This window comes from Equus caballus, chromosome 9, assembly GCF_041296265.1.
Source record: "Equus caballus isolate H_3958 breed thoroughbred chromosome 9, TB-T2T, whole genome shotgun sequence".
In the NCBI taxonomy this organism is placed as follows: Eukaryota; Metazoa; Chordata; class Mammalia; order Perissodactyla; family Equidae; genus Equus; species Equus caballus.
In genome coordinates, this window is record NC_091692.1 from 89,009,792 (window position 1) to 89,035,655 (window position 25,864).

At 48.0% G+C, this 25,864-nt stretch overlaps 2 protein-coding genes across 5 annotated transcripts in view; one reads left to right on the forward strand and one right to left on the reverse strand.

Moving 5' to 3' along the window:
* The window catches only part of TG (thyroglobulin), a 243,041-nt gene that overhangs the window by 142,768 nt on the left and 74,409 nt on the right, over nucleotides 1–25,864 (forward strand). The window lies entirely within an intron of this gene.
* SLA (Src like adaptor) overlaps nucleotides 5,138–25,864 on the reverse strand; it is a 64,163-nt gene continuing 43,436 nt past the window's right edge. For all 4 annotated transcript variants that reach the window (XM_070221848.1, XM_005613291.4, XM_070221849.1 and 1 more), the window contains 6 exons: nucleotides 18,946–19,045; nucleotides 18,013–18,099; nucleotides 15,023–15,126; nucleotides 12,394–12,525; nucleotides 8,024–8,156; nucleotides 5,138–7,146 (listed from right to left, as the gene is read on the reverse strand). In XM_070221848.1, the coding sequence (XP_070077949.1) occupies nucleotides 6,936–7,146; nucleotides 8,024–8,156; nucleotides 12,394–12,525; nucleotides 15,023–15,126; nucleotides 18,013–18,099; nucleotides 18,946–19,045 (767 nt within the window). In that variant the 3' untranslated portion in view covers nucleotides 5,138–6,935. The remainder of the gene's footprint in view (nucleotides 7,147–8,023; nucleotides 8,157–12,393; nucleotides 12,526–15,022; nucleotides 15,127–18,012; nucleotides 18,100–18,945; nucleotides 19,046–25,864) is intronic.

Consider the following 25,864-nt stretch of genomic DNA (forward strand, 5'->3'; position numbering starts at 1 on the left):
CGCAGGCAGTTTCCTCTGCACGGAACCCTCTCCTCCCATCTTCCTCTTTGCCTGCCCTACTCGTCTTTCAGGGAATCCTTCCAGACTTCTCAGTCTAGAGCTGGACCCCCTTTATATGGCTTATGCTGTCTGTACTTCTCATGATTTCCCACCAGTAAATAATTATTCCTGTTGCCATGTCTGTCTCTCTCACAAGACTGCAAGCTCTGGGAGAGAGGGGCCAGGGGTGCACCCACCACAGCTTCTCGCAGTAGATGCTCCATAATTAATATCCAGGCAGCGAATGAGCCCATGAATGGAGGACTGTGCCCAGGGACCCACAGACTATCCACTCCCCTCCCTCCCAGCCCTTTCCTGTGTTTCTTGTCCTTTGACTGGGGTTTTATTCAATCTGCCCTCTGTAGTGGCTCCTTCTTAGTGGCAGGAGGTCTGAGCACAAAGATCTTTGAATTCCTGGTCTTGAGAACAGACCTTCCCGCCTTTGAGCCGAACCTGAAGGGCTTTCTCCAGGGCCGTCTCAGCCACCAGACCCTCACCGGGACCCAGGAGACACCAAAAATACCTTCCAGTAGGCCCAGAAGGCAAAATTTTCTTTTCGAAATTTCTGGAGGATTTAGGTGTTTGGGGAATTTCAAAACTAATCTGTTTTAACAAATGGTAGAGTATTTAAAAATAAACCCTCCGTCTGTTTTAGTCATTTAGGAGCAGCTTTTACAACTGCTCCCAGAAGTCCTTGGGATGCATGTGAAATTATTTGGAATCGAGAGACCTAAAATGCTTCAATATATTAGCAGTTCTTAAACGTGTTCTTTACCAACAGATGTTGGGGAACGAATGTGACTTGATGATATATTCTTGGATAAAATCTTAAATTTTTCTGCAAATCTTGGGGCTAGAGCTGTTGAAATATCGGGCGAGACAGACTCTCATGATAATTAATAACTCAAATTTATTTGTTTAGCATGATTGGGGCCATAAAGTACTTTCAATATATTATCTCATAGAGTCCTCACATTGATTTGCCGGGAGTGTTAATGTTATTTCCCATCTAGAAATCCAAGACTCAGGGATGTTTAGTGACCTGCTGGAGAACACACAGCAAAGAAGGAGCTGCATCAGGGGCTAGGACCTAAAGCCAAATCCTGCGTTTTCCCAGTCTATGAGGCTGCTTCTCCTGGAACTGGGGACTTTTTGGGAGTCTCAATGTGTCAGAGAAAAAGCCCAGGCCTGGGATCAGACAAGCCCGCATCAAGATCCTGGCTTGGGGTGAAACCCTTCCCTCTACATTCTTCACGGATAAAACAGGCAAGGTTAATTCTGTCTTCCAAGGCCCTAAGAAGTGGTCATCCTATAGGGTTTGCAAAGTGTCCTGCACACTATAGGAACTCAAGAAATCCCAGTGGCCCCGTCCCACGCCAAGCATAGGCAACTCCAAGCAAAAGCAGGTCCAAGGACATTTCACCTGCCTGGGGGCCGGGATGGAGGAGGAAGAGGGGTACCTTATTACAAATCTGCATTCTGTACCTCTGATGCCCTGACCAGTTTGAGGAGAAGATAGAGGAGGTCGTGTCCTCTGCCGTGTGATTCACAGGACCCAGAAGAAATTTCCATTGCTTTCCTTCGACATTGCCCCAATTCTGCATTCCTCAGAATGAGGGCCAGGCCCCATGAATTGGCTTCAAGCTGAATTTTCCTGTCTCCTTTCCTGCTCTGTTCCTACACGAACCCTTCACTCCAGGCTCACCAGCCGGGACCATTCCTAGAAAATGCCACGGCTTCTCTAGTTCTTTCCATTGCTGTGCTGCGGTCAGCACGTCCAGTTCCCCACCTGGAGAGTCGCTCCGCCCCTCAGGCCTCAGCTGAAACAGGGCCATGAAGCTTCTCCTCATCTCTTAAAACAGAAAGAATCTTGACAGTCAAGAGATTGCTTTTTAGCTGTTTTTAGGAATTCTGCTTTGTTTGCATGCTCGTTATTTTTCTAACATATCTTATTCCAATTCTGCTATGATTGGGGATGTGAGTTTATCCTCTTCGTTCTTCCTTAACATTTAGCACAGCATCTGGTCCAAAGAGGACACGTGAGACCATGCTGAGTTCCATTCAGCTGGTGGGGGGAGGTGGTGGCCTGGGCCCAGAGCACCATTTTCTCCTCTTTTTGCACGTGCGTCGTAATGTGACCACTCTCCCCTGTGCTACTCTTGACCAAAATTGACCCAGCTAGGAGGTCGGCCCCGTGGCCAAGTGGTTAAGTTTGTACGCTTTGCTTTGGCGGCCAGGGGTTTTGCCAGTTCTGATCCTGGGTGCAGACACAGCACCGCTCATCAAGCCATGCTGAGGCAGCGTCCCACATAGCACAACCAGAAGGACCTATAACTAGAATATGCAACTATGTACTGGGGGGCGTTGGGGAGAAGAAGGGGAAAAAAAAGAGGAAGATTGGCAACAGATGTTAGCTCAGGGCCTGTCTTAAAAAAAAAAATTGACCAAGCTGTTCATGGTCCGTGATGCTCCCATGTATATTTTAGAATAAGTTTATTGATTTTTAAAAAATATTCCTGATAGGAATTTGATTGTAGTGTCATGGAATTTTTCAATTAATTTCAGAAAAATATGTATGTTTTTATGGGGTTAATTCTGGCATCCATGAATCAGGTTAACACCATAACCATGAGTGTGGTACTTTTATCTCTGTAGGTCTTTTCATAGAGTTTGGAACTTTTCTCCATAAAAGTTTTGTGGAATCGTTGTAGGCAAATCCCTATGTGTGTCATAGTTTGGTTGCCACCATGAGTGGTGTCTGTTTTTCTATTGCGCTTTCTAGTTGGTAAATGCTGGCAGAGGAGAGTAAGTTGGTTCCAAATTTGCTGAGCTCTCTTAGCACCTTCTAACACTTTGTGTCTTGGTTCCATTGGATTTTTTATGAAGTTATCTCGTCCTCTGCAAATAACGGCAGGTCTGCTTGTGTACCTGTTGGAGCAAAAGGCTCAGCTTCTCTAACAAGGAGACCCAGCACTAACGCAGCTTAAATACTAAATCCAGGTCTTTTTCTTCTGTTTCTCATAACATTTCCCAAGGTGAGGAGTTCAGGGGTCTCGTGATCTCTCAGGGCCTGGGTACCTTCTAGGTGTTTCTCTGCCATCCTAGGGCGTTGTCCTCATCTTCAGGGCTGAGTCTGGGTGGCCGGGGGTTCCAGACAGCAGGGAGGAGACAGAAAGAGAGGAGGGCCACCCCTGCTGACCTAGGGTGGAGGAGGGTACATTCCCTCCTGTGGAGCCCCCAGGGCCGTGCAGACCCACATCCAACTCGCTCTCCTTCTCCTTCTTTCTTGTGATCATTCTTGTTCGTGTTTTTATCAGTCATATGAATCTTAGTCTTTAAACATGTTTTCCTTTTTAAATCTTCTTTATGACTGCATTTTAAAAATCCTATTTCATTGAAGTCTGCCTTTATCATAATCTTCATTTCCTTAGCAAACTGCTGTTCTTTTGGCTTCTTGAGTTGAAAGCTAACCTTGCTTTTCATTCTTTGTTTACTGATCAATGGACTTCAAACAATAAATATCCCTCTTACTATTGTATTAGCTATGCCCCCGAAGTTTTGAGAAGTAGCAATATGTCATATATTTTTTAAATATTTTGTTATTTCTTTCATTATTTTCTTCTTAACACAAGGACATTTTTTTTTTGGCTTTTAGAGTCGTAGACTTTTTACCCATCCTTTTGCAAACTGATTTCCAATTTTACTGCATTATTATCATACAGCGTGAATTAGAGGATGCTGACTTTGAAATTTATTAGGACTTTCTCTGTGACCTAATATATTCTTCACTTGTCAGGAGAAACATTATATAGTGTTATCGAAATCTTCTATCTAATTATCGATTTACTTTTGCTTAATTTATCAGTTTTTGAGAACCATGTGTTAAAATGTCCAAATAAAATTATCTATTTGTCTCTATAATAGTTGCTTAATACATGTTGAACTTATATTGTTAGATTAATATAGGTTCAATCATTATATCTTTTTAATGTATTCCTTTTGTAACATCTCTTTTTGCTCTTAGGTAATTTATTTTCACCTTTAATTCCATTTTGCCTCAAAATTCAACTCTTTTTCCTTTTGTTCATTTTTGCATGAAAAGTTTTCCATCCCTTTACTTTCAAACTCTACATCTTTCTGTAACTGTGTCCAGTAGATCACACAATGCCAGAATTTAAAAAATTCATTCTTGACACAGTAGCCAGTGTGCTATTTTAAACATATAAATGAAATGATATTACTCCCCTACTTGGATCCTTCCACTGGCTTCCCATTTCTCCTAGAATAAGCCCTAACCTCCTTTCCCTCCTGTCCAGGGCCCCGCAGGACCCATCTGCTTCCCGACAGCTGTCTCTTCCCCACCTTGGCTCCCTCAGCCCCAGCCACCTGGCCTTATTTCAGATCCTTCCCCGTGCAGTCTTGCTTCTGCCCACGGGAATCGCCATGCTGTCCCTGCTTCCTCCAGCATTCTTCCTACATCTTCGCATGGCTGTTTGCTCTCATCTTTCAGGCCTCGGCTGTACTGTGAGCTTGGACGTCTCCCCTGGGAAGCGTTTCCTAAGCATCCGATTAAACCATCCCTGGCCTGTCGTGCTCCCTCCTAGCACCCTAGGCCACCTTCCGCACTGCATTAGTCATCGTTGGAAAGTTTCTTGTTTATGGATGATATCAAGCTCCATGATACCAGAGACCTCAGCTGGTCTTGCTATAGCTCCAGCGCCTAGACCAGTGTCTGGTTTTTAATAGGTGCCCCAAAATATTTGTACAAAGGAATTCTTGGAAGAATGGATATCAGAGGTCTCCCAGGTAATATGCAGAAGTCTCCAGGTGAGGCAGAATTTTCCTACCAGTCACTAAGGACTTGTTCTCGCCCTCAAATCCTTCTGTCCGCCTTCGAGTTTGATAAGACACCCCCAAAAATCATAAAATCCGGTTTTCTTAAGGCTGCACCTTGAAAAGAGGCTGAACTGCTTAACGACTGTTCCTGGATCTCGCTTCTCTTCAGTTGCAGGTTTATTTGAAAATTCGAAACCCCACAGAGCTTCTGAGTGACCCGCCCACCCACCTCTCACAGGACGCGCTCTCCACATTCCAAAGGTTAAATATGTAGTAGGTTTATTTTAATCAGGAATAAATACATGATTTAGCAAAGTGTAATGCTTCCCACTTAGAAATCCCTCTGAGTACTCCCCAAATGTCCTAACCACATTAGTCACAACGGAAAACAATACATAAGACGCTGTACAGACATCTAGAGTGGCGACGTCACCCGGCCTTATGGTGGGAGTCAATGTCCACAGTGATACATTCATTTCCCATACGTTGGCTGCTCGTTTGAAACAGCCCTTTGGGATTGTTGAGGAAACCACAAATGTCTTCTGGTATAAACACACTGGAATGTGATGATACAGAAAATCATGTCAGCGCATATGCACACGACACAAGCACACGATCTCAGATCTACGGAATGCGTATGGTAAACAGACTCCTCATATGGGGCAGCAAGAGGCACTGCGTGCACCCCTTTCCCCCTGAATCCCTTTGCAACAGGAGAAAATGAGTCACGGATGCATCCCGGACCCCTTCCTACAGGATCCGGATTCGTGGCCTGGAGATAAATGCGTCTTCTTTAGATCTTTACTGTGTTTTCTCTCTCATCTCTTAAAATGATGTATGACACAATTAAGCCACTCTTAATCCCATCTTTCCTGGAGCTCAGCATTTTTATTCATGTGGATGCCAAACCCTTTTGGAATAAAATACTGGATAAATTAACTCTTTAGAACTTATTGATTTCCTTTTTTCAAAAAAATCCAGGCATTCTCACCTACTTAATCCAGCCAACTCTCTAAAGGTCCAGCTGGAACAGGGGGTCCTGGGTCCTCCTCACCTGACCCCAATCCTACCAAAAACCAGGACCTGATTTCTCCTTTTACACCCCATTTTCATTATTGTTTACACACTTTTCTGCCTGATTACACTGTGAGCACCTCTACTGGGGTCAGGGGCCTATTCATCTCTTTTTCTTTTTGTGACCTGATATCTTACATGGGTCTTAACACAGGGCCTCTGCAGGCAATCATGAATGAATAACTGATGCATTAATATAGGCAAGAATCTCAGTGTGCCAGAGATGCGCTTTCTGTGCTGCAAAGCCATGGCTGGGGACAGGGTGAAAGTTCGCACCGTTCCAGGCCATTCTCTTGCTCTCCCTACCAGCAGCTTCTCCTTCTCCCAGTTGCCTTGCCCTCTATAGAAGGACGGAGGCCATCCAATCTCTGCACATGTGGTCTGGGTACTGGCAGGCCAAAAGGATCTCCTGATTCCGGGCTAATAAGGAAGGTTAATGTTTAGTGTCACTGAGTTCCCTTAAAAAGACAGGAGCTGCGTACCAAAGATCTCTTTAGGGATTGGTTAAAAAAGGTCAATGCAGGGGACCAATTTGCAAACCAGGACCTTCTGCCAGGCCACCGCTTTTGGGTCATCTTCTCAGGCTTCTTTTGTTCCAAAGTTCTCTCTAATGGCCTCAGCGTGTGACCATCTGGACGGTTTGTTGGAGAATGGTCCTCGTGTACTTCCTTGTGAGAGAGTGTCTGTCTTTCCCACAAACACGACAAGCACACACACACACACACAGGGTTCTTCTGAAATGTTGCCTGATCGCATCATGAGTCAACATTGCGTGATGTCCTGTACTGATCAGACACCAGGGATGGGTACCCTTTGTCATGGTGTGGATAGAGAAGATGCAAGGTCAAGTCTCCACGTGGCTTCTCTTGGCTTCTGGGAGACGTGAGGTTCCCCAGGGACCAGGGGACCTGCCTCTCTGTAAGACCCCAGGTGACAGTTCTAGCCTCTGTTCCTTTTGGGCACACACCATGGTGTCTGCTGTCGGGCTAGTCTTCAAAGTACGGTGGAGGCGAGAAGAAACTCTTCCTCTTGCTTCCGCTGTACATCAAGGAGAGGCTTTTCTTCTTTCGGTCAAAGGAGGTGCTGTCGTCACTGGTCAGGGAGAGGTAGGAGGCGATGCTTTCCCGAAGGCCGTAGCTGAAAAGAGACTCATCCACGCCCAGTGGATTCTCTGCCCCCTCTGGGTCCTGCTGTAGTCTGCGAGGCGGAAGGAAAGAGAGCAGAGGAAGAGGCAAAAGAGAGAGACGTGGAGGGGTGGAGGACAGGAAAATGAGAAAAAGAAGGGAAAAAAGGAGCCTGGTTAGTATTTCTCTAACTTATTGTTCTAATTCTGGTTCTTACATTTGTGGCTGCATGATCTTGGAGAGAGAACACTTAAACTCTGTGAATCACCATTTTTTTTGATGGCTAAAACGTCCGACTGTAAATTTTAATGAATATTTCTTTATGATATTTACGAGGGAGAGCAGTTTTATTCATCTCCCAGGCAAGTCTGATCTCTGATTTTCTTTGAATTTGCCAGTGGGGTGTCTGAGTCAGTGTTTAATTAGTAAGATAACCCACCAATCCCCAACTACAGATATTCCTTAAAATACAACAGCTGACAATCAGACAAAACAAGTCAGTGGGAGACTATTTTCCGTAAAAAAAAAAAAAAAAAAAAAAAAAATCGCCTTAGGATTTTGCTGGTGTGTTTAAGCTTTCTGAGCAAGTTTAAAATAATCTTAAATTTACACAAGATTTATTTGCATGTTACCCTCTAGGATCCTAACAATTAGAAAAAAGCAAGGCGGTATCTTTCAGCTGGAAAATATTCTGTTAAAACTGAGTGGGGGCTCGACAGATGTCTGCAGACCTGGGGGACGGAGGTTCTTGGCAGGGAGTTGAGCACTGAGGCTGAGTCTGTCTCACGGGGGCAGTGGGATTCCACAGGTCTGCATCTGCCCTGAATGTCCCCTCTTGGGTTTCAGCAGGGCTGGCTGTAACTGACCACGGTTATCCTCTGCCAGGCTCGAACGCTGGTTTTGGGCTTACACTTTCATGGGACACACATACACACAAACACACATCCTACCTGGACACCCTCTTCCAGTCGAAGGTCTTCTGGCGCAAGGTGACAGGCGAGGCTGGTGCCCTCGCTGCCGGGGTGGTCGTGCTCTGAGTGAGGCAGGGTGTGGTCAGCACACAGCAGAGGCCATCAGCCACCTCTGAGGAGGGAAACAGATGGCCAGTCAGTGACTCTGGGACGCTGCAGCCAATGAGGGGTACGGGGCCTGGGGGACCATCCAGTACAGCTCCCTGGTTGTTCACATGGGGAAACTGAGGCTACGATTTGAAAGGGGCATGGCAGGGCTGAGAGTCATGCACCTAGATGTTGAAGAGATGTTAACATGGCCTGAAGATGCACTGCACTTAGCTTGGCACGGGTAGAGAGTAAAGATTACGATCCAGAACCAACCAAACTTGAGTGTGAATTTCAGCTTCACCCCTGATGGTGAATCACCTTGAACCTCTCTAAGCCTCAGTTTCCTCAACTGCCAAATGGGAGGAGTGAGCTACCGAGTGAGCACAGCTGGCAGAGTGCCTCTGTGAGCCCCAGCCTCCAGGGTTCCTCCCTAAGGGGCCGTTACATCAACTTTTTGGCGTGAGCCTCTTGCATTCAAGGGGGTGCTGTCTATGATGCCAGTCCCCCCAAAGCATACAAAGAAGCTTTTCACACAGCACAGGTGGGCTAATGCATTTGTAGGAACAAAGGAAGATAAAAGAAACAAGGAAAGAAGACAGGAAGGGAGGGAAAGAGAGATGGAGGAAGGAAGACAGGAAGGAAGGAAGGAGAGAGAAAAGAAAGGAAAAGGGGAGAGAAGGAGGGGAGGGAGAGAGAAAGACGGGGTGCAGGGGGGTGGTGAGAGAGAGAAAAAGAGAGAGGGGGAGGGAGGGAGAGAGAGGAAGAGGTGGAAGGAAGTGAAGACAGCACAAAAATGATCAAAGACATAGGAAAAGAAGAGGAGAAAAACAAAGGTAGAGGCAAAAGAGAGAAAGTGGATGAAGAAAAATTTCTCTTCTGTAGCCTAGATACGCATGCACAAAGCGAATGAAAATTAAATAAATCCACTGTTGTTTCCCTCAGCTAGTAGGAAATATCTCAGCGTCCAGAGTCCCTCATCCTCCAGGAGCGTTATGATGCATCCTCCATCTCTTCAAAGCCTTCCACCAGCCATGTCTTAGCGAGAAAGACTGGTTCTGGCTGTGCTCAGGCATTCTCATAGATGGAGGAAATTCTGGGTGGCCTCCATCAGGTTAAAGACCCCAGTGCTTCTCACGTCACAGGGGAGATGGAGTGGCCAAGGATGCGAGATGCTGCTGGCCTCCAGCAGGACAGGACCACCCCGGCCTGGGGCGAACCCATCACCAGGTTTTAGGAAGCACATTGCATCTCTGGCGCTCTCCGCCTCTCCTCTTATTTATGAAGCTCTCCCAGCGTCCTTGCCAAGAACAAAAAGGAATTGTAGCCGAAGAGGCGAACCCAGGCTATCAGAGGGTGTCAGTCAATAATGACTCGTTTCGTGGTTTTCAGTCTGACTTTCACCGTGAACTCAAACGTCCACCCACACTGGCCCGTGCCAAGAAATGTGAGATTGGACCCTGAGGTTAGAGGGAGCTTAATTGGATGTGAATCTGAAATAATTACCTGTCATGGGTTGGAAATTGAAACGACCTCCCAGGTTAGGAGGTGAAGGAGACCAAGTCAGACACAAAGACTAAAGCGATCGAGGGCAGTAGGCAGCCCAGGAGTGGGCTCCGTAAAGCCCTTTCTAGGGAAGGTTAATACTGAGGGTGAAAAGGAACTTCTGGCAAAGAGAAAAAGAACTAACAAGTATAAGCAGCTGGCATGAGCCCTGTGTTGATCTGGGGAGGCCCCAGTCAACTTTGAGCTGTCACTATTGTCACACCTGCTTCTGGAATGAGGACACTGAGGATCCTGGGGTCACGTCACGTGCTCAGGGTCACAGAAATGTGAGATTCCAAGTCTCCTTGACTCAGAACCAGGCCCTTGCTCCAAAAACAACTCATTACCTCTAAAAAGGAACGGAAAGAAATCCAACACTGCTTCTGGGGTGTGGACACACTCATCTAATTCTCTCCAATCTACAGAACTCTCCAGAACACTCATTCTTCTCACACCCTTTGACTCCAACCACTCTCCATTCCAGGGTCCCAGTTCCCCATCCCTTTACTTTCCTGGCCATATTTTAGGACTCATTTGTGTCCCACCCTCTCTGTTCTTCAATCACCGCCACGCGTGGAAGATTTAGGTACCAGATATCTCCCACACTTGAATTTATTTTTTTTGGTCCTAACAAGAATCCTATAAGAGGCATTTTAATCCCCATTTTATAGGTGAAGAAACTGAGGCTTGAGGATGTTAAGTAATTTGCCCAAGGGCACCAGGATAAGAAACATAAGCAACTTGTAAAACGAAGATGTCTGTTCAGACCCCTGAGTGCACAATTTCTCTGACTCTGTGCCTTTGGGAAGAATCTGGTGGGAGGTAAAATTGGCCTCGTTGTTTCCACGTTGGGGTCCCCAGAGGCACAGGAAGCCCTCCAGGCTCCCAGACCCTTTTCAGTTATTCTCAGGGGTGAACTGATGCTTGCAATGCATTTATTGATGCAGCAGCCAGGAACGTGTTTTTGGAAGGCCCTGCTTCTGCAGGGGCGTGAGATCCTTGGGTGTCCCTGGCCTGGAAGCCTCAAGGACCTCCCAGACTGTAAAGTTTTTGCGAGGTGGCATCTTTTTCATGTTTGCTTTTGTTTATGCAAAACTTATGGTCTCCACACCTCTCAGATGATTGTTATTAAAAGCCAAATACCACAACCAACCTTTACTCATAATCAGTAAAAGTTGACTGTTTCCAGGACTCCCTTCCTCTTTCATTTTTAGCTAAGCTGCTCAGTTCTCAGCTATCACAGAAACAACATTTGTTTAGCTTTTCTTTTGCATCTGCCACATGCCAGGCTGTGATGGACGCCCTACACGACCAATCCCATTCAATAATCATTGCCACCACCTGCAAGGGCGCTGTCTCCCCCACCTTCCGTGAATGGAGGACTGAGCCTCTGAGGGGCAGAGGTCTCTGCCCGAGGTCTCACAGAGCCCAGATCCGAGCTCAGGCCTGGGTCGCCCAAGCTGCCCTCCCTCCGTCACGACTCGTACTTCTCACAGGCCAGGCGTGATAACCAAGGCCCTGTGGACTCCTCTTTCTCTTTCAAATGCCCTTCAAGATGCCACACCCTAAGGGACGCTGGTAAAGATACCCCAGGGTGTGAGATCTCACTTCCTGAGCCCGGAAGAGGAAAGATGGTGACAAAGTGAAAGTAATTTCTTCTCCCCTCCAATACGCGGGGAAGGGAGGAAGAAGGAGACACCTGCTGAGTAAAGGGGCAGACATTTAGTAGGAGCCTGCTTTCACGTCCGGCACTTCCCATGCATGAACTCGGTGAGGTCTCACAGCATCCCCGAGGCAGGAACAGTTAGTATGTGCATTACACAGAGAAGAAAGTGGGACACAGAGGTGCACAACTGGCACAAGGTTGCCCGGAAGATCTGGGATATGAACACAGAGGTTCCACAGCCAACTTTTAGAGGTTTAGCCCACTTTTTACCATTTCTCCCTTTTCCGTAGGGTAAAATTTCAACTCCTGACCTGGCATTCAGGCCTTTCACAGTCTAACTCAAATTTCCTCATCTGACTCTACCCTATCCCATCACCTCCATCAAAACCACACTGTGCATCCGCCATCTTGGAGGATGCTCCCATGCTGGTCACCTCTCTCCTGGGTCCAGGAAGGACGTACAAGTGAGTGAAGCACAATGTCTGGTCATTTAGACCTTGTTGGGAAACACAAAGTGGTCCACAGTTAACTAGGCCACAAGGCAGAATGAGAGGAATTCAGGGGGACACCTGGCCTCTACGGGAGCAGCGAAGACGGGCAATGAATCCCAACTCCTGTCATTACGCAGGGGGCTTCCCGTTGGCTTGAAGGCTGACGAGGATTTTGACGTGCAGAAAAGGGGAAATGAGTGGCGTTTCAGAACAAAGCCCCAGAGGCCTGCAAATATATGGTGCGCCGAAGGAAGCGCGAGCTGTTTGCGGTTGTGACCGTAGGGGCATCCTGACTCGTTTCCTTTACAGGTAGACAGAGGGTGAATTTGAGCTTAGCCGCATTTTACTCACTTGCGCAGCTTTCACAGGCAGTCTGTTTTAGCCTGAAATTCACAGTCCGAATTAGCAAGAGCATATTAAGAAGGCAGGATGGACGGACAGGACAGCCAAGGAAGTCCCTGGCGTGTATCGGTGACCCGTGTGCATCCCAGACTGAGGGCGCCACAGGGCAATTAGCAAAGAGAGGCTTCATTGATGGGTCCTGATGGAGTGTTTCTTACCGGAATAGTGGTTCACGAGATCCTCCAGGCACTGGAAGGTGAGCCTCGGGGAAATGTAATACCAGTTGTTTGGCAGGCGGAAGATACGGTAATGCTTCACCTGCCGGTGTCTCACCGAGAGTGAATAGAAACCTGCAGAAGATGGAGGACACGTCAGTAGCATTCTACATGTCCCCACACGAGAGCAGCCTGCGGAGGAGCCCCCCCACCACTGAAGCCGAGAGATGCTCTCAGCCTTGTGCTATCGTGACGATACCCTGACTTGCATGCTTGTCTTTGGAACAGCAGCTGCTAGAACCCATCTGCCTGGATGGAGCTCACCCCAGGAGCATACTATCTTAGCAGCCGGGGTGCACTAATCCTGTCACAATACAAGTTTTCAAGGGCATGGGCTTAGTCTGTGCTTTGTGACCTTCCCATTCGAGCGGCTTCCACGTGCTTTTGTGGGCCTTGGGACCAGGTTAAATGATCAGAGTTGGGTTGCACCTTGTGGCTCCAGGGCCAGTGGTCATTCTTGAGTCCTTCCTGCATGTAAGTTCTATGATGTTTGTGCTGCCGTCTTTCCTGCTGTCCCACCAGTGCCGCCATGCCACCCATTTGAGGGGCCTTACAGATACGCCCCCATTTCTTGGTCCCTATTCCCTCTGACTTAGGCTTGGTTTTCTCAGAAATTTGGAAAAGAGGCAATTAAGACATTTTTGTGGTATCCCTAAGAAGCAGGTAAACCATGTTATTTCTCCTGAAGCACGATTAGAGTAATGACCCCATATGGGTTAGAAGAGCAGAAGCTTGGGTAAGTGCCTTCCCCTCTCTTAGCCTCGACTTCCCCAAATGGAAAGTGAGAGAATGGGGCTTAGGTCATGTTTAAGGGTCCTTGCTGCTCTGTCGTCTGGGGTCCCAGGAGGGAAGTACGCTCTAGAGGCGGTGAGGGGGCAGGTCCGTAGCATGTACCAAGTCTTTGCTGTGTGGGCTGGGCAGGGTGCTAAGCTATTTCCAAGCAACCTCTCTGTTGAGTCTCAGAAAGACCCCAGGAGGTATTGTCCCCAAATATCTTACAGATGGAGAAACTGGGGCTCAGCGCCCCTGAGCCACATGGCCAGAGGCACACAGCTCGGAAAGGGCAGACCTGGGCTTTGCCCCTTGTCCCCGGCAGGCCTCCGAGAGCATTGATGGGCAGCCCTCTCTTTGCCCCAGGCCTGCCCTCTGACTCAACCCAACATGTGTCTTCTGGTAATGTCAACGGGGACTGGAAGTATGGTGAGCAGGTCAAGGGGCAGGTGGAAACTTATCAGAACTTTGCATACCCAAGGGAGCAGAGCCCGCCACCCCCACCCCAGCCCCACTCCAGCTGCACCTCTGCCTGATGACAACTTTAGTTTTAGACAAACTTTGGCACTTCAAGCTGGGATCTCTCTCCCCCACCTCTCGGCCATGCCAGCTTAGAGGGTCTGAGTCTGGGTCTCCTGCCTCGGGGGACCCCGGGATATGCACAGAAGTTTCCCCTTTGCTTTGATCTTGCTGTCCCTCGGCACATTCAAGTTTTTGAGAGAAACGTTTTCCTTGGATTTTTTTATCACTATGTATGGTCCCTGCATCCCCAGAGTTAAGGCTGGTGCTCGTTTCGGTGAAGGGCTCCAGCACCAGGCAGCCCTGGCGCTTAATAGACGAGTGGGAAATACTCTCAGATGCCACGTCTCTTTTCTCTGATGGCAGGTGTGCAAGAAGCAGGCTAAGAACTGGAAAATATCTTCTCTATGTAAAAAGCTATGATTATTCTCAGTCTGGGAAAGCCCTAGCTGCTAAGTATTCTGCTCCCGCGAGTTTAAGTGCTTACTCCCACCCACACAGCGTGCTAAGCACTTTCCTATTGTGAATCCCACGTTATAGGTAAGGAAACCTGAGCTTGGAGAGACAGGAGACTTCTTGGTAATTCACACAGCCCAAATGAGAGTTCGGGACCCTTGCTCTGAGCCACGACAGAGCCCTGCTATTTCTTTTTCACTGAATTACTTAACGCATAGGAAGTACAGGAATTATAAGGATAAGGATCATGTATGTAAGAAGGTGCGTCTGCTTGTGCTGATGCTCTAAGCTCTCTGATTGCATCATAGGGCACAGCGGGAACTGATATTGAGGGTCCCCTGTGCAGCGAGAGCACTACAATTATTAGTGCATTTGAATCATACCGCAACCTCACAGGGGAGGGGCTTTCTCTCCATTTCACAGATGAGAAAACTGAGCCCCGAGAAGTAAATGGCCCGCCCAAGTCAGAGAGCCTGAGAGCACAGGCCAGGCCTAGCTGGAGGCCCATGGGCTCTCTGCGCCAGGTGCTGCCGACGCCTGGCGTTCGCTTTTCTTCTCGGCTGATGGGAAATTTTCCAGCAGGAGTCAGCAGGGCCTGCTATGGGGCAGGGCCACGGCCGTGCCCATGAAGTCCGGGCTACCTGTTTCTAGGCCCCCAGCTGTGATGCTGGCCTCACCGGCGGTGTGTGGGCGCAGGGGGCTCACCACATTGGATGGATTTGTGTGCGTCCTGGGAGGAGGGAAAATGAGCCGCGTGATGAGTCAGCCGGGAGCAAAAGGTGCTTGTCTGACCAGAGCATGGAAAGATGAGTCGCAGGCCGCTCACCTTTCTTGGTCTCACTCTCTCTGATCATGAAGGAGCCGATCTTCGTGTCTGGCAGCTGCAGCAACTCTTCGGCCTTGTCTCTGCCCAGTCCTTCAAAAAGCCAGCTGGGAAGCAGGGGGACAGCCATGAGTATGTATCCTGAGCACTGAGCACGCCCTCCCCCAGAACAGACAGGCGGGTGCAGAATTAACATCGAGGCCCAGTTAATATAAAACTGTCGGGATTAAAAAGAGGAGGGCAATCGGCTGCTCCTTCCTTCCTGCCTTCTTCCTACTTCTAATCTTTCCAGTAAGATTCCTGAATACCTATTGCATGCCAGGGATTACTGCGGATAATGAAGACACAAAGATGCACAAAACGTATTTCTTATCCCGTTTGTCAAATGCCACCTGCACTGTGCCCTTCTGCATTACATAATATATCAGTATTTTAAAATGAGATAAGGGACCTATCTGGTAGATTGTTTACTGTCTACCTCCCTTATCCTTCAATTTCCCAGCCTCTCCCTCACCACCCCGTGAGGGCAGGGACTGTGTCTGCCTTTTTGGGTTCCATCTTTGTGTCCAGGTTATCAAGCTTGGCGTACATTTGTGAATGCATGGGTGGACACAAGAAAGAGAGCAATAGTGGTGCATCGTTTCACCAACTCGACAAGCCCCACTTTGCATTCATTCTAGTTCCTTCTTGTCTTCTCTTTCTCGACATATTTTAAGCACAGTTGTCATGGCCCTATGCATGTGCATGTGTTTCTTTCTTTTTTTTCACCTAACACTAAAAAAAGGTGGTTGTTAATCCCGGAGTCCTGCTTTCCAATGGAAAGTTCGCCTTCCGTAGGAGAGCCGACAGTTTTGAATACTCTTTAGAAAGCAGCTCATACACAAAGGAATCAGTGTTCAGAGGAAAGGGCCCTCAGTCATGTTTCAGAGCAGGCTCCGCCAGGTCTCGGCGTGCAAGGAAATGCTTTGTTAGCAGCTGGCTGGTGCGCACTCGGAAGCAACTGCGCATCGCTTTGAACGGTCTCCGTATTTCAGTGAGTGGACCTCGCCTTTTAATCCACAGCTCTGAGTGCGTGTGTGCTGTGGGGAATATTAATGCTCTCCTGCTTTGCACCCTTTAACGTTCCCCGTGGCACACAAGTGGGTCACTGAAGGGGCCAGCTGAAGTACCACGTGTGAGAAGACCCACAGAAACAACCTCAGATGCCATTTATTTATGGACTGGTCTCCAAGAGCGCTTCTGTTGTTAAGACGGTGATTATACCATATTTGGCCAAATATTTCAACTCTTCCCTTAATTCTCCACAATGTATAGCATATTATTTTAGTGTACATGACAAGTTTTCATCCTTTCAAGTCCTTACATGAAATTCCACTTATAAAAATGAAGACAGTGTAACAATAACAATAGCTGTGTATGAATACTAATTCTGGGCTGCATACCATATTAAGCACTTGAAATCTAATCCTCTTATCAACCCTCTAAGACGGGTAGTATGACCTCTTTCACACCGATGAGGATACTGAGGGTCAGAGTGATCAAGTAATTTGTCCAAGTTGCCCCATGTCAGCAACTGACAGAGCTAGAATTGGGACGGCCAGTTCCATAACCACTATGCCGCACTTCCTCTCTTCCTGTTCTATATTTTAAGGACATCTATTGCATGTACTAGATCAGAAACTCCCTAGGGTCGTGATTCCGTTTTATTCATCCGGGTTCCCCACCACCCCCAGCTCCTGCCAGCCTTCGGCATGAAGGGGTTGATGCTTGTTCGCTGAACAAATGAATGGATCAGCGACACGCAGCTGACTGGGAAGAGTTCCGTGACCCACATCTCTCTCAGAACGTAACTCTCACGGCAGCTCCTGCCCCACTTCTGCTCCCTTTCATCATCCTCAGTGCAGACATGGGGTTTGGTCCTCATGATCAAAGCAGTCATACTGCAATGAAATGCAGCGAATTACATTCTTCAAGATATTCAGGCACTTATGTCTGCTTCCCCAGGGGAGCATGTGGCACGCACAGTCCTTCTCTGAATGTGAAGAAGTTACTTCTGGATCCCTTCAAATAAAAACGGTGCTTCCTTTCTTCCTTCCTATATAGTGTACACTTCTTTGCCAAGGTCCCGCCTTGGTAGCCTGACAGGTGAGAAGACTGTGGCTCAGGGAGGGTAAGAAGCTTTCCCAAGGCTCTTCCATGGCAGTCAGGGAGCGAGCCCCCCATATTCCGGCCGGTGCTCTGGCCTCCAGAGCTGCTATCATGCCGCAGGGCCTCTCCTGTGAAAGTGCCGGAGAGAGCGATGTGCCTGTCTCGTCTGCCACGCCCAACCGTTTAGAGTTTCTCTTCTTCTGCTTGACTTACCCATTTGTCAGGTTGGGTGTGTCAGCATTGCTGGGAGGAAGCGTTCTCTGTGTTTTGGATGTGATTTAGGCAATATGTGTCGAGCGCTTACTGTAATGCCAGGCATTGCTCCAGGAACTACCTGTGTATCATCTCATCTCATTTCCCTAACTCCGCTATACCTTGGTCATACTATTATATATTATTATCCCTATTGCTTGATAATATGACTTCTGTTTGACAAGTGAGGAAAGGAAACTGATGCGTAGAATGTTGAGTAGCTCGTCCGCTGTCACAAAGGCAGAGAGCAACAGAGGCAGGATTTGAAGCCAGACAGACTGACTTTTGGCTGCTGCCTCCTGTGAATATTTCCTGAGTGTTTATTACCATGTGCCAGGAATGCCGTGTTAGAGCTGAAAGGTCTACCTCCCGTCGTCTGTCTTACTGATGGGGAAATCGAGTCTCGGACAGGGGGAGGGGTTAGCCCAAGGTCACCCCCTTCCTTGCTTGCGGACTGAGCTGTGAGTAGAAGTGACCCTCTGGAACCTATGCCTTCCGTCCCACTGTACTGTGCTGGAATCGCTCTGTGCACACTTACAGACCGCTAGCATAAATACCGTGCTTTATCGATGCTATCTCAGAAATGTACTCACCCATGGTAAACTCGGGCCACGCATATTCCAGGAATATAGTTCTCTCGACCGGTGCTAAGGGAAATGGCTTTCCACCATCCCCCCTCGCTGTAAGAGGAAGAACAGAGAGGACAGGGAGAGAGGTAAGTGGCAAAGCAAATGAGTGAATGAATCAATCAACAGAGACATCAGATTTAATCTGGGGCACCTCGGGACGTTCCTTTTTAAACACCTATCATTGGCCCCATGTCCCGAATTTCTCCATATGAAAATGTAGTTTTTAAGCGTATCCCCCATTCCAAGCTAACCAGGAAATCTTCTCATGGGCTGGCAATAGGCCCCTTTCAGAGATCAGCAGCCTATGTTTCCAGCTGATGTTCCACCATTGGAGACTTTTTAAAATAAATGTTTAATACACTGATTTCTACTCTGCAAGAGAACCAAGCTAGTTTCACGTGCCTATATCAATAAGGATCTATATGAAAGGGGCTTAGAGCTGCTATTTCTCTATAGCCTGTTTCAAACCACGAGAGACAACAGGATAGAAGGCAATACTTTTTGTTTATCAGCAGAAGTTTCTTCAGAACCCTGGGTCCTCCTTCCCATGGTATATAACGTAAAGTCTGCACTGGTATATAATATCAACACTGCATGTATGGTGGGAGATGAAGTCAATATGAGAAGCAAAAGTTGGATCATAATGGGTGTCAAAACCAACTTAAGGAATTTAAATCTTACCTATCAGGCAATGGGGAGCCACTGAAGGTTTTAGACCACTGGCAGCATTGAGGAGGATTAAGCTTGAAGGCCTGCCGTATGGGCCAAATTTCTCACCTCACAATCAGACCAGAGCCAGCATGGAATTGGACAGTTGTAGCTAAAATCTGATGACTCCCACCGACATAGAGTTCATCCTTTTGGGGCAATTATAAAAGTTTTGGAAAGCTAACTCACTCAGAAATCACGCGCAGTTTCTCCCCTCGGCGGAATATGGGGGGGCTGATGTCAGGAGATGGGTAGTCACACAGCACCGCCAGGAAGTCGCTGTCCAGTCCTGGGGTAACAAAGACAAGGGCTGTTCTTATTCACGGGGACAAAAAGGCGGCCCTGGGAGAGGAGGGCGCAAAGATGAGCCCCTCCTGGGACTTTCCAGCTGCAGACACCTGACTGGTTTGGAGACAGCAGTTTACGGCAGGCCCTCCTCTCTGCAGGAATGGTGGTGCAGCGTGCCCGAAGGACCGCAGCGGGTCAGGTGACCTCCTCCCATCCTTAGCTTGCCTTGGCCCTGATGTTCTCCTCTGAGAAATGGGGATCCAGAGACCCCTGAGCTGAAGTCACAAGATCTGGCTTCAGGGTCTGCCCCGTGTCTACTGATCTATACAATCTTGGGCAAGTCCTGGAGTGCCTACTAGCCTCAATTTCCCCACCTTCAAAACAGCGCTAATGGTACCTCATTCCAGGGTCCTTCTGAGCGGAGATGAAAGTACGTGGCAGCACCTCATGAATGACAGGGGCTATAGACACATCCTTTATTACCATCCCCTGAGGTGCCATCTCTGGGCCTGTGGGCCCCACATCTGTAACCCTGGGGTGGGGAGGTTGGGGTGAGGCTGCATGAATTCTGAGGACCCACCAGGACCAGGAGACACTAATTCTGAAGCTCGACAAAGCACTTCTTCCTTATAGGACATAGGGAACCGTATTGGAGATCTCTTTAAGAGGGACTTTGAGGTGAGAAGGCGGGCGTTGAAGAACGTTGAGTCTTTTTAATCACATGGATACTGAAAGTCCTTCTGGCAAAGTTTTGAAAAGGAAAGCATGCTCTCTGGTGTACTCCTGTGAGTACAGATTACTGCAGAGCAGAGATTCAGTGCTAACGTGTGAATTCGCTTTTTGCTACCAAGTAAAATCCGTCTTTCACAGCCTAGTGATTTGTCATCATTCAGATGCATTAGATGCAGGGTAATATTAGGGTACTTTTGGGGGGAAAGTAATATACCTTATAAATCAGCAAATACCGTAATTGTTTACTACAATGTTTATCACTCCATGCACTGGCTGAGCATCTCAACTCAAAATTCTGGATAACGCATCGTTTATTCATTCATTGGGCAATTCTTCGCTTGAGCACCTACTGTGGGCCAAGCGTGGCGATAGGGCAAGCTCTGATGGAGCTCACGCTCGAGTGAATACCCAGTAATTGTGGGAGGGGTAATCCCTACCCACTTCACCCCAGGAAAATCTGGAGAAATCTCAGCACTCAGGCATGGCATGCTTGGTGGCCCAAAGAGGCCACTTTCTAGGAGCCGGATGCTCCCGTGTTGGGTCCTCTAGACCCTGCCCCTTACAACTCAGATGTCCTGCAGTCTCCAAGTCGTAAGTCCCCAGACAGACTAAGTTGAAAGAGAGCTTGAGGACTAGAATGAGTAAGAGTGGATCGGAAACAGGTGATCACCGTGAAACAGCGCCCTCAGATGCATCATTCACTTGGGGATGCCGAATCGCAGATGATAAACATGTAAAAGCAAGCATTTCTGGCTGTGCGTTGGAAACCAAAAGTGCCTCCAGGTGGCCGTGGTCACTGAGAAGGGTCCAGGCTCATGGAAGGAGCAGTGTCGGGCCGCGGAAGGGCTGACCCTATTGAGGCCTCTGACCTTCCCTGAGCCTGTAAGGAGACCCCCTTGCATTCTGCTTTGCTCAATTAAAAAAGGGGTTCTTCCTTTGGGTAGCCCAGACCCCACCCCAATAATTACAGGCAGCTCTAAAATGTATGTTGGGTTGGCATCCAGGAGTCCAGGGTTCTGATAATGGGTGGCTCCAGATTTTGTGGGGCATGAAGCTTGTGCCAATTTGCAGGCCCTCTTTAAGAAAAACAAGACAAAAGTGCAAATGCAAAATCAGGCCCAGTCCCTAGGAAGGTTGCCGAGCCAGTGAGGGGGCCCTAATGCGTAGGGTTTGTTCAGCTTCCTGGTAAGCCCGCCCGACTATGAGGGGGACTCTTCTGCTCTGAGTGTGGACGCATGTTTCCCCTCTTGGACCTTGGTTAGTATGGACGTTGAAGGATTGGGAAACACCTGCATGAGGGAAATCTGGACGACTGGCCCCAAATACGGAGGGACCACTTATTAACATACACGCTCTCCACTGCGTGCCCAGCGCAGCCCTGTTTTTCCTGACTTGCCAGGTTCCCCCATCCTCAGAGCCTGTGTACAGGTTGCTCCTCTGCCAGGCACACACCCTGCTCTCCTCTCTCTTGTCATCCCTGCTCCGTCAACTCAAAAATCACCTCCGGAGGCTCAGCCACCTGCTATACCCCGCTCTCGGGCCCCTGTGCTTTTCCTTTGAAGCAATGCCCCCGGTCAGGTCGTATTTTCGTTTGTGTGGCTGTCAGGGGAGTGACTGTGGACTCCAGGGGGAGCTGTCTTGTAGCTCCCAGCCCAGCAGCGAGCCTGTCCCATCAAGGATGCTCGAGGCAGGTTTGTCCAGTGACAGTATGGAGAGGCCCCTGTGCCACCCACCGTGCCCTTAAAAACTGCCATTATGCTGCATTTTAAAAGTAAAACCTGATTTGTGGCAGACAGAGCAGTGGGCGGTCATCACAGAACCAGCCCCTTGGGGAAATCAAGGGTTGAGATGAGAGGCACAGCATTTGTTATTTGTGACAATGATAGAATCTTGAAACAGACTGCGCATCTACAGAGCGATGGGGGCTTTGATCTCCCATGCAAGATTAAGAGCGCGAAACAGAACAACTGTCTTTCCTAACGTTAAAAACAAAACCCAACAGAAACAAAAACAAAAAGAAAACCCCCGTTATAAAAGCAATGGTTTCAATGGGGGAAAAGAGGCTATGGGGCTGGAGAGTTTCGATTTCACAATAACAAAGCTGAATTTCCTGTGGAATTTCCGTAATAATGATGTTTTTATAGCTATAACACTTAAAACATCACTGAGAAAATCTTGTATGGGGGCTTTTGCTTAAAGGTAATGGCCTTTCTGTGGTCCTTTGCAAGGGATTTCTGGCTCATCTCTATTACCTTTATCACCTTTGGTATTAGGCAAACAAAAGACTGATTCAGTGGAAGGCACTGGAGTTGGTTTGTGTTTATACAGGAAGGGCAGCCATTCTCAACAAGATCGGGTGCCAGCATCCCAACCAAGTGTTCCACCAGCTTTGGTCCCTACAGTGAAATAAACTCATGGTAGGAAATTTAAGTTTGCTGATCCGATTCAAACACATGAGCACGTCTTCCTGGGGCCCCCTGGCTTTATGGAGAGCTGAGCATTTGAATTAACTCAGATAAATGAGTGACGTGAAGAGAAGTGCTGAGGAAGCCGATGAGATTATTGCAGACATAAGATGAGGAAATAAATTAAGTGAAGAAAGCTGTGCTGGGCAAGAAAGGAGAAATCCCGAGAGAATTTTCAGAAGAGAGGACGGGCTTTGAAATCAATCAGGCCTGGCTTCAGTTCCGCCTCCACCACTGAATCGCTCTGCGATGTGGGGAGAGATTTATTTTTAACCAACCTGAGCTCGAATTTCTTCGTGTATAAAAATGGGAAATATCAAAATCTGCCTCATAGGATTCGGTTTGGATTCGAGATGCAGGGTATGCGTAGAGCCTGCTTCAATAAGTAGCAGTTAATGTCATTTTTATGGGATGGGGTGGGGTTATCCTTCTGTAATCCAAGACCAATTTCAGACAATAGCTTCTTAAATTTTCAAAAGCCTCCAGTGGTATAAATTTGAAAATATTCTTATCTTCTAAAAACAAACTCCATTTGGTGAGAACAGAAGATGAAATTCAAAAGACCAATATTTGCTGAGAGCTCAACTCAAAAACGAGTCGGATTGAACAAAAGGTACCAAAATGTAAAACAGGAAATGAGCCCAGAAAAGGAAGGAGATTTACTAGACCAGGCAGACTTACTAGCCACAGAGATTACTTGGTTAAAAGAGGTTAAAAGAGGTTATTTATACTGCTTGGACTATCCTTACAATTTCTTCCGAAATGCTGAATACGTTTCAATAGGTCCCAGTTATAACTGTCTAGCAAAACCAGCCATTCTTTACTTCCAATGCTCCATACAGCCCAAAGCAACCCATCCTCTTAGTTAAAGGATGAAGAGATGGAGGCTGGGGGAGTTTTAGTAACATGTCCAGGGGAGAGCACCTCTCCTTGGTGCTTGGTTTCCAGGCTCTCCCCAGTTAACACTTGAACTGTGACAGGTTGGGACCAAGGCTGATTTAAATGACACTTCCTGGTTGGCGCAGGCAGCTCCGCGCAGTTGGTGGGCAAGGAGCTACACCACTCTGCGAATTGAGCTTCTGGGTTTGCATGCCTGAGTCATGCCCGAACTCATGACCTCCAGAGAATTCAGGGCTGGCCGGCCTTTAGTATCTTTTACAGGAGATACACACACCTAACCCATCAGATAGGGCTGCGCAGACTGGCCCGATGGAAGGTCTCCTGAGTTCTGTTGGTCACCACAAACCAAGAGTGGTACCTGTGGGTCCTGTGTTATGGGCTGGGGAGTGAGACACAGCAGTCCAGAAAGCTCTTTTCTGCCCAAAGCCTTGGTTTCTCCATCTGTTAGATGGGGCAGACTGGGTCTGAGTAGACCCTGAGGCTCTTAGATGCTACAGTGAGGTAGAAAGCCTTGCCCAAGAACACACAACCGGTAAGCTGAGTGCCTGGTTTCAAAACCGGGTTAACCTATCAGCAGAGGATGTAGACAACTCTTGACCTCCTGCTCTTATCTTGTCACAGCTGAGTATCATCCACACTTCTACCTACTTAAGAATTTTTTTCTTTATGTTAAATCACTTAAAAAAAAATCTTTAGTACCATTCTAAGAAATGTGAAATCTTGGGTTTGATGGGCTAGTTGTATTTTTAATAGTATCCGTTAAATGTACAATGATATAAAAGTTGAAGGATCACGTGCCACCTAAAACCATCTTATTTACCAGCAGTGGGGTGAGTAAGACCCAGATGGGAAATGCAGATCTGGTCAAAGATCTGACGCAGATTCTTGTCTATGGCATCCCTCTCAAGAGCACTTGAGTGTCTGTGTCATTAAATCTGGCAGCCACGCTCTCCCTTGCTCTAGAGAGTGTCCATGCCCTCAGAGCATGTGAGCTTCTGGAAAGTCCGTCCTCTCCAGGCATATAACGTGGGAGTGAAGAGAGTGACTGGATTCAGGCCACCTGGCTTCAAATCCCGTCTATCCCCTTCCGAGCTGTATGGCCTCCAGCATGTAATGGAACCTTCTTGTGCCTCAGTTTCCTCCAAAGCGCAGTGGAGATGACAATAGTGATTACTGCCTGGGCTGTTGTGAGAATCAAGAGTTGGTGTGTGTAAAGCGTGTGGAATCATGTCTGGCACACTATAAGCACCAAGTAGTTCTAACGATCCCCGTTTTGTAAGTGAGAACAGAGAGATGCTATGAAGACGAAGTGACTTCTCTCATCTCTTGTCGTGTGCTAGGGTAGGGGCAGGGCTAACAGCCAGGTCTACGGTCTATGAGTTTTAGGGGGTTTAAGATGCACCAGGGGGCTTATGAGGAAATAGGCATGCTGCCACCTCCCAGTATCACTGGATGCTGATGAGCTGGTCTGGGGTGGGGCTCAGGAATCTGCCTTTTTCACGACTTCCCAGGGGATCCGATGCACTTCATCTGAGGACCACTCACTGAGAAGCGCCAGGCTAGGTCTGAGACTTCCCTGCCCCCCTCCTCCTCCCCAGAGCCCCACCCACCCCTTCTTTCCACGGGGCAGCACCCTCGATGCTATGTAAATGCACGGCTTAGCGTTGTTTCCATCCTTGTGCAGACAGGGGTCTGAACAGTGTCCGGGTTTGCTTTACCACCTCTGTCAGTGAGATCTCACTTGAGGTCAGGGCAATCAGGAGGGGTAAGAAGGGAGGAGAGGGCAAAGATCGCCGCGATGTGACCGAATTCTCATTTGAAGGTGGAAATCATGCCATTTCCCACTACGTGGGAGTTCCCTAGGTCTTGTTCAATTCTGTACCGCCTGTGTCTGGCACGGAGGAGGAGTCCAAACGACACGTAGAATTACAGAGAAAATGAGCTATTTAAGATCATTTGTAAACAAGTCATGGAATCCCCAATTTTACCACTGTAAAACTTTTTGGGGGATGGCCATTTAGACATAGCCTGGTGCAATCAGATGACCCCAAATGGAATTTATAAAAAGGAATTCCACTCCCATGTATCAGGTAGTTACACTGTGCTGTGTGATTGCTGTGACGGAGGGATTGTCACGATCTGGTCTGAGAGCTGAGTCCCCACTCGTGGGAGCCTGGGGGACTTACCCAAGGTCACCCAAAGTCCAAGGGACTGAACCAGAAGCTCAACAAGGCCCTTCACCTGTGAGACCTGCCCTGTTTCCATCAAGTCCTACTCTCTCTGTGGGTTTTGTGATATTAGTCTCTAGGAGCTAGACTAATCAGGAATGTTCTGGAAAGCTCAGTTGAGCAGAAAACAGATGGTCAGAGCTGCCTTCCAAGGCATTCACAGCCCTGGTTAGGGGGAAGAATGATCTAAAAGCTCAGAAAACTTGTCCATCTCGAAGTCCACAGGTTGGCCTCCTGCCCATCCCCGCGCAGCGCCAGCGGCCTTTGGTGCTTTTATGCTGCACTGTTCACGCTAAAGTCAGAGGATGCGCGAATCGTTCGTTGGCCTAAAGCAGTCAGCTCCCCATACTCCCTCCTGAGTATCTGAGACTAGCCAAATGAGTAAGCACGAGGGTTAGCTGAGAAGGCATTCATTCTGTGAAAACCCAAAGAGAGTCTACCTAATGCAGCATGATGCGTGCCGCCTTCTCCCTTATTCAAGTAGGTGTCAGAGAA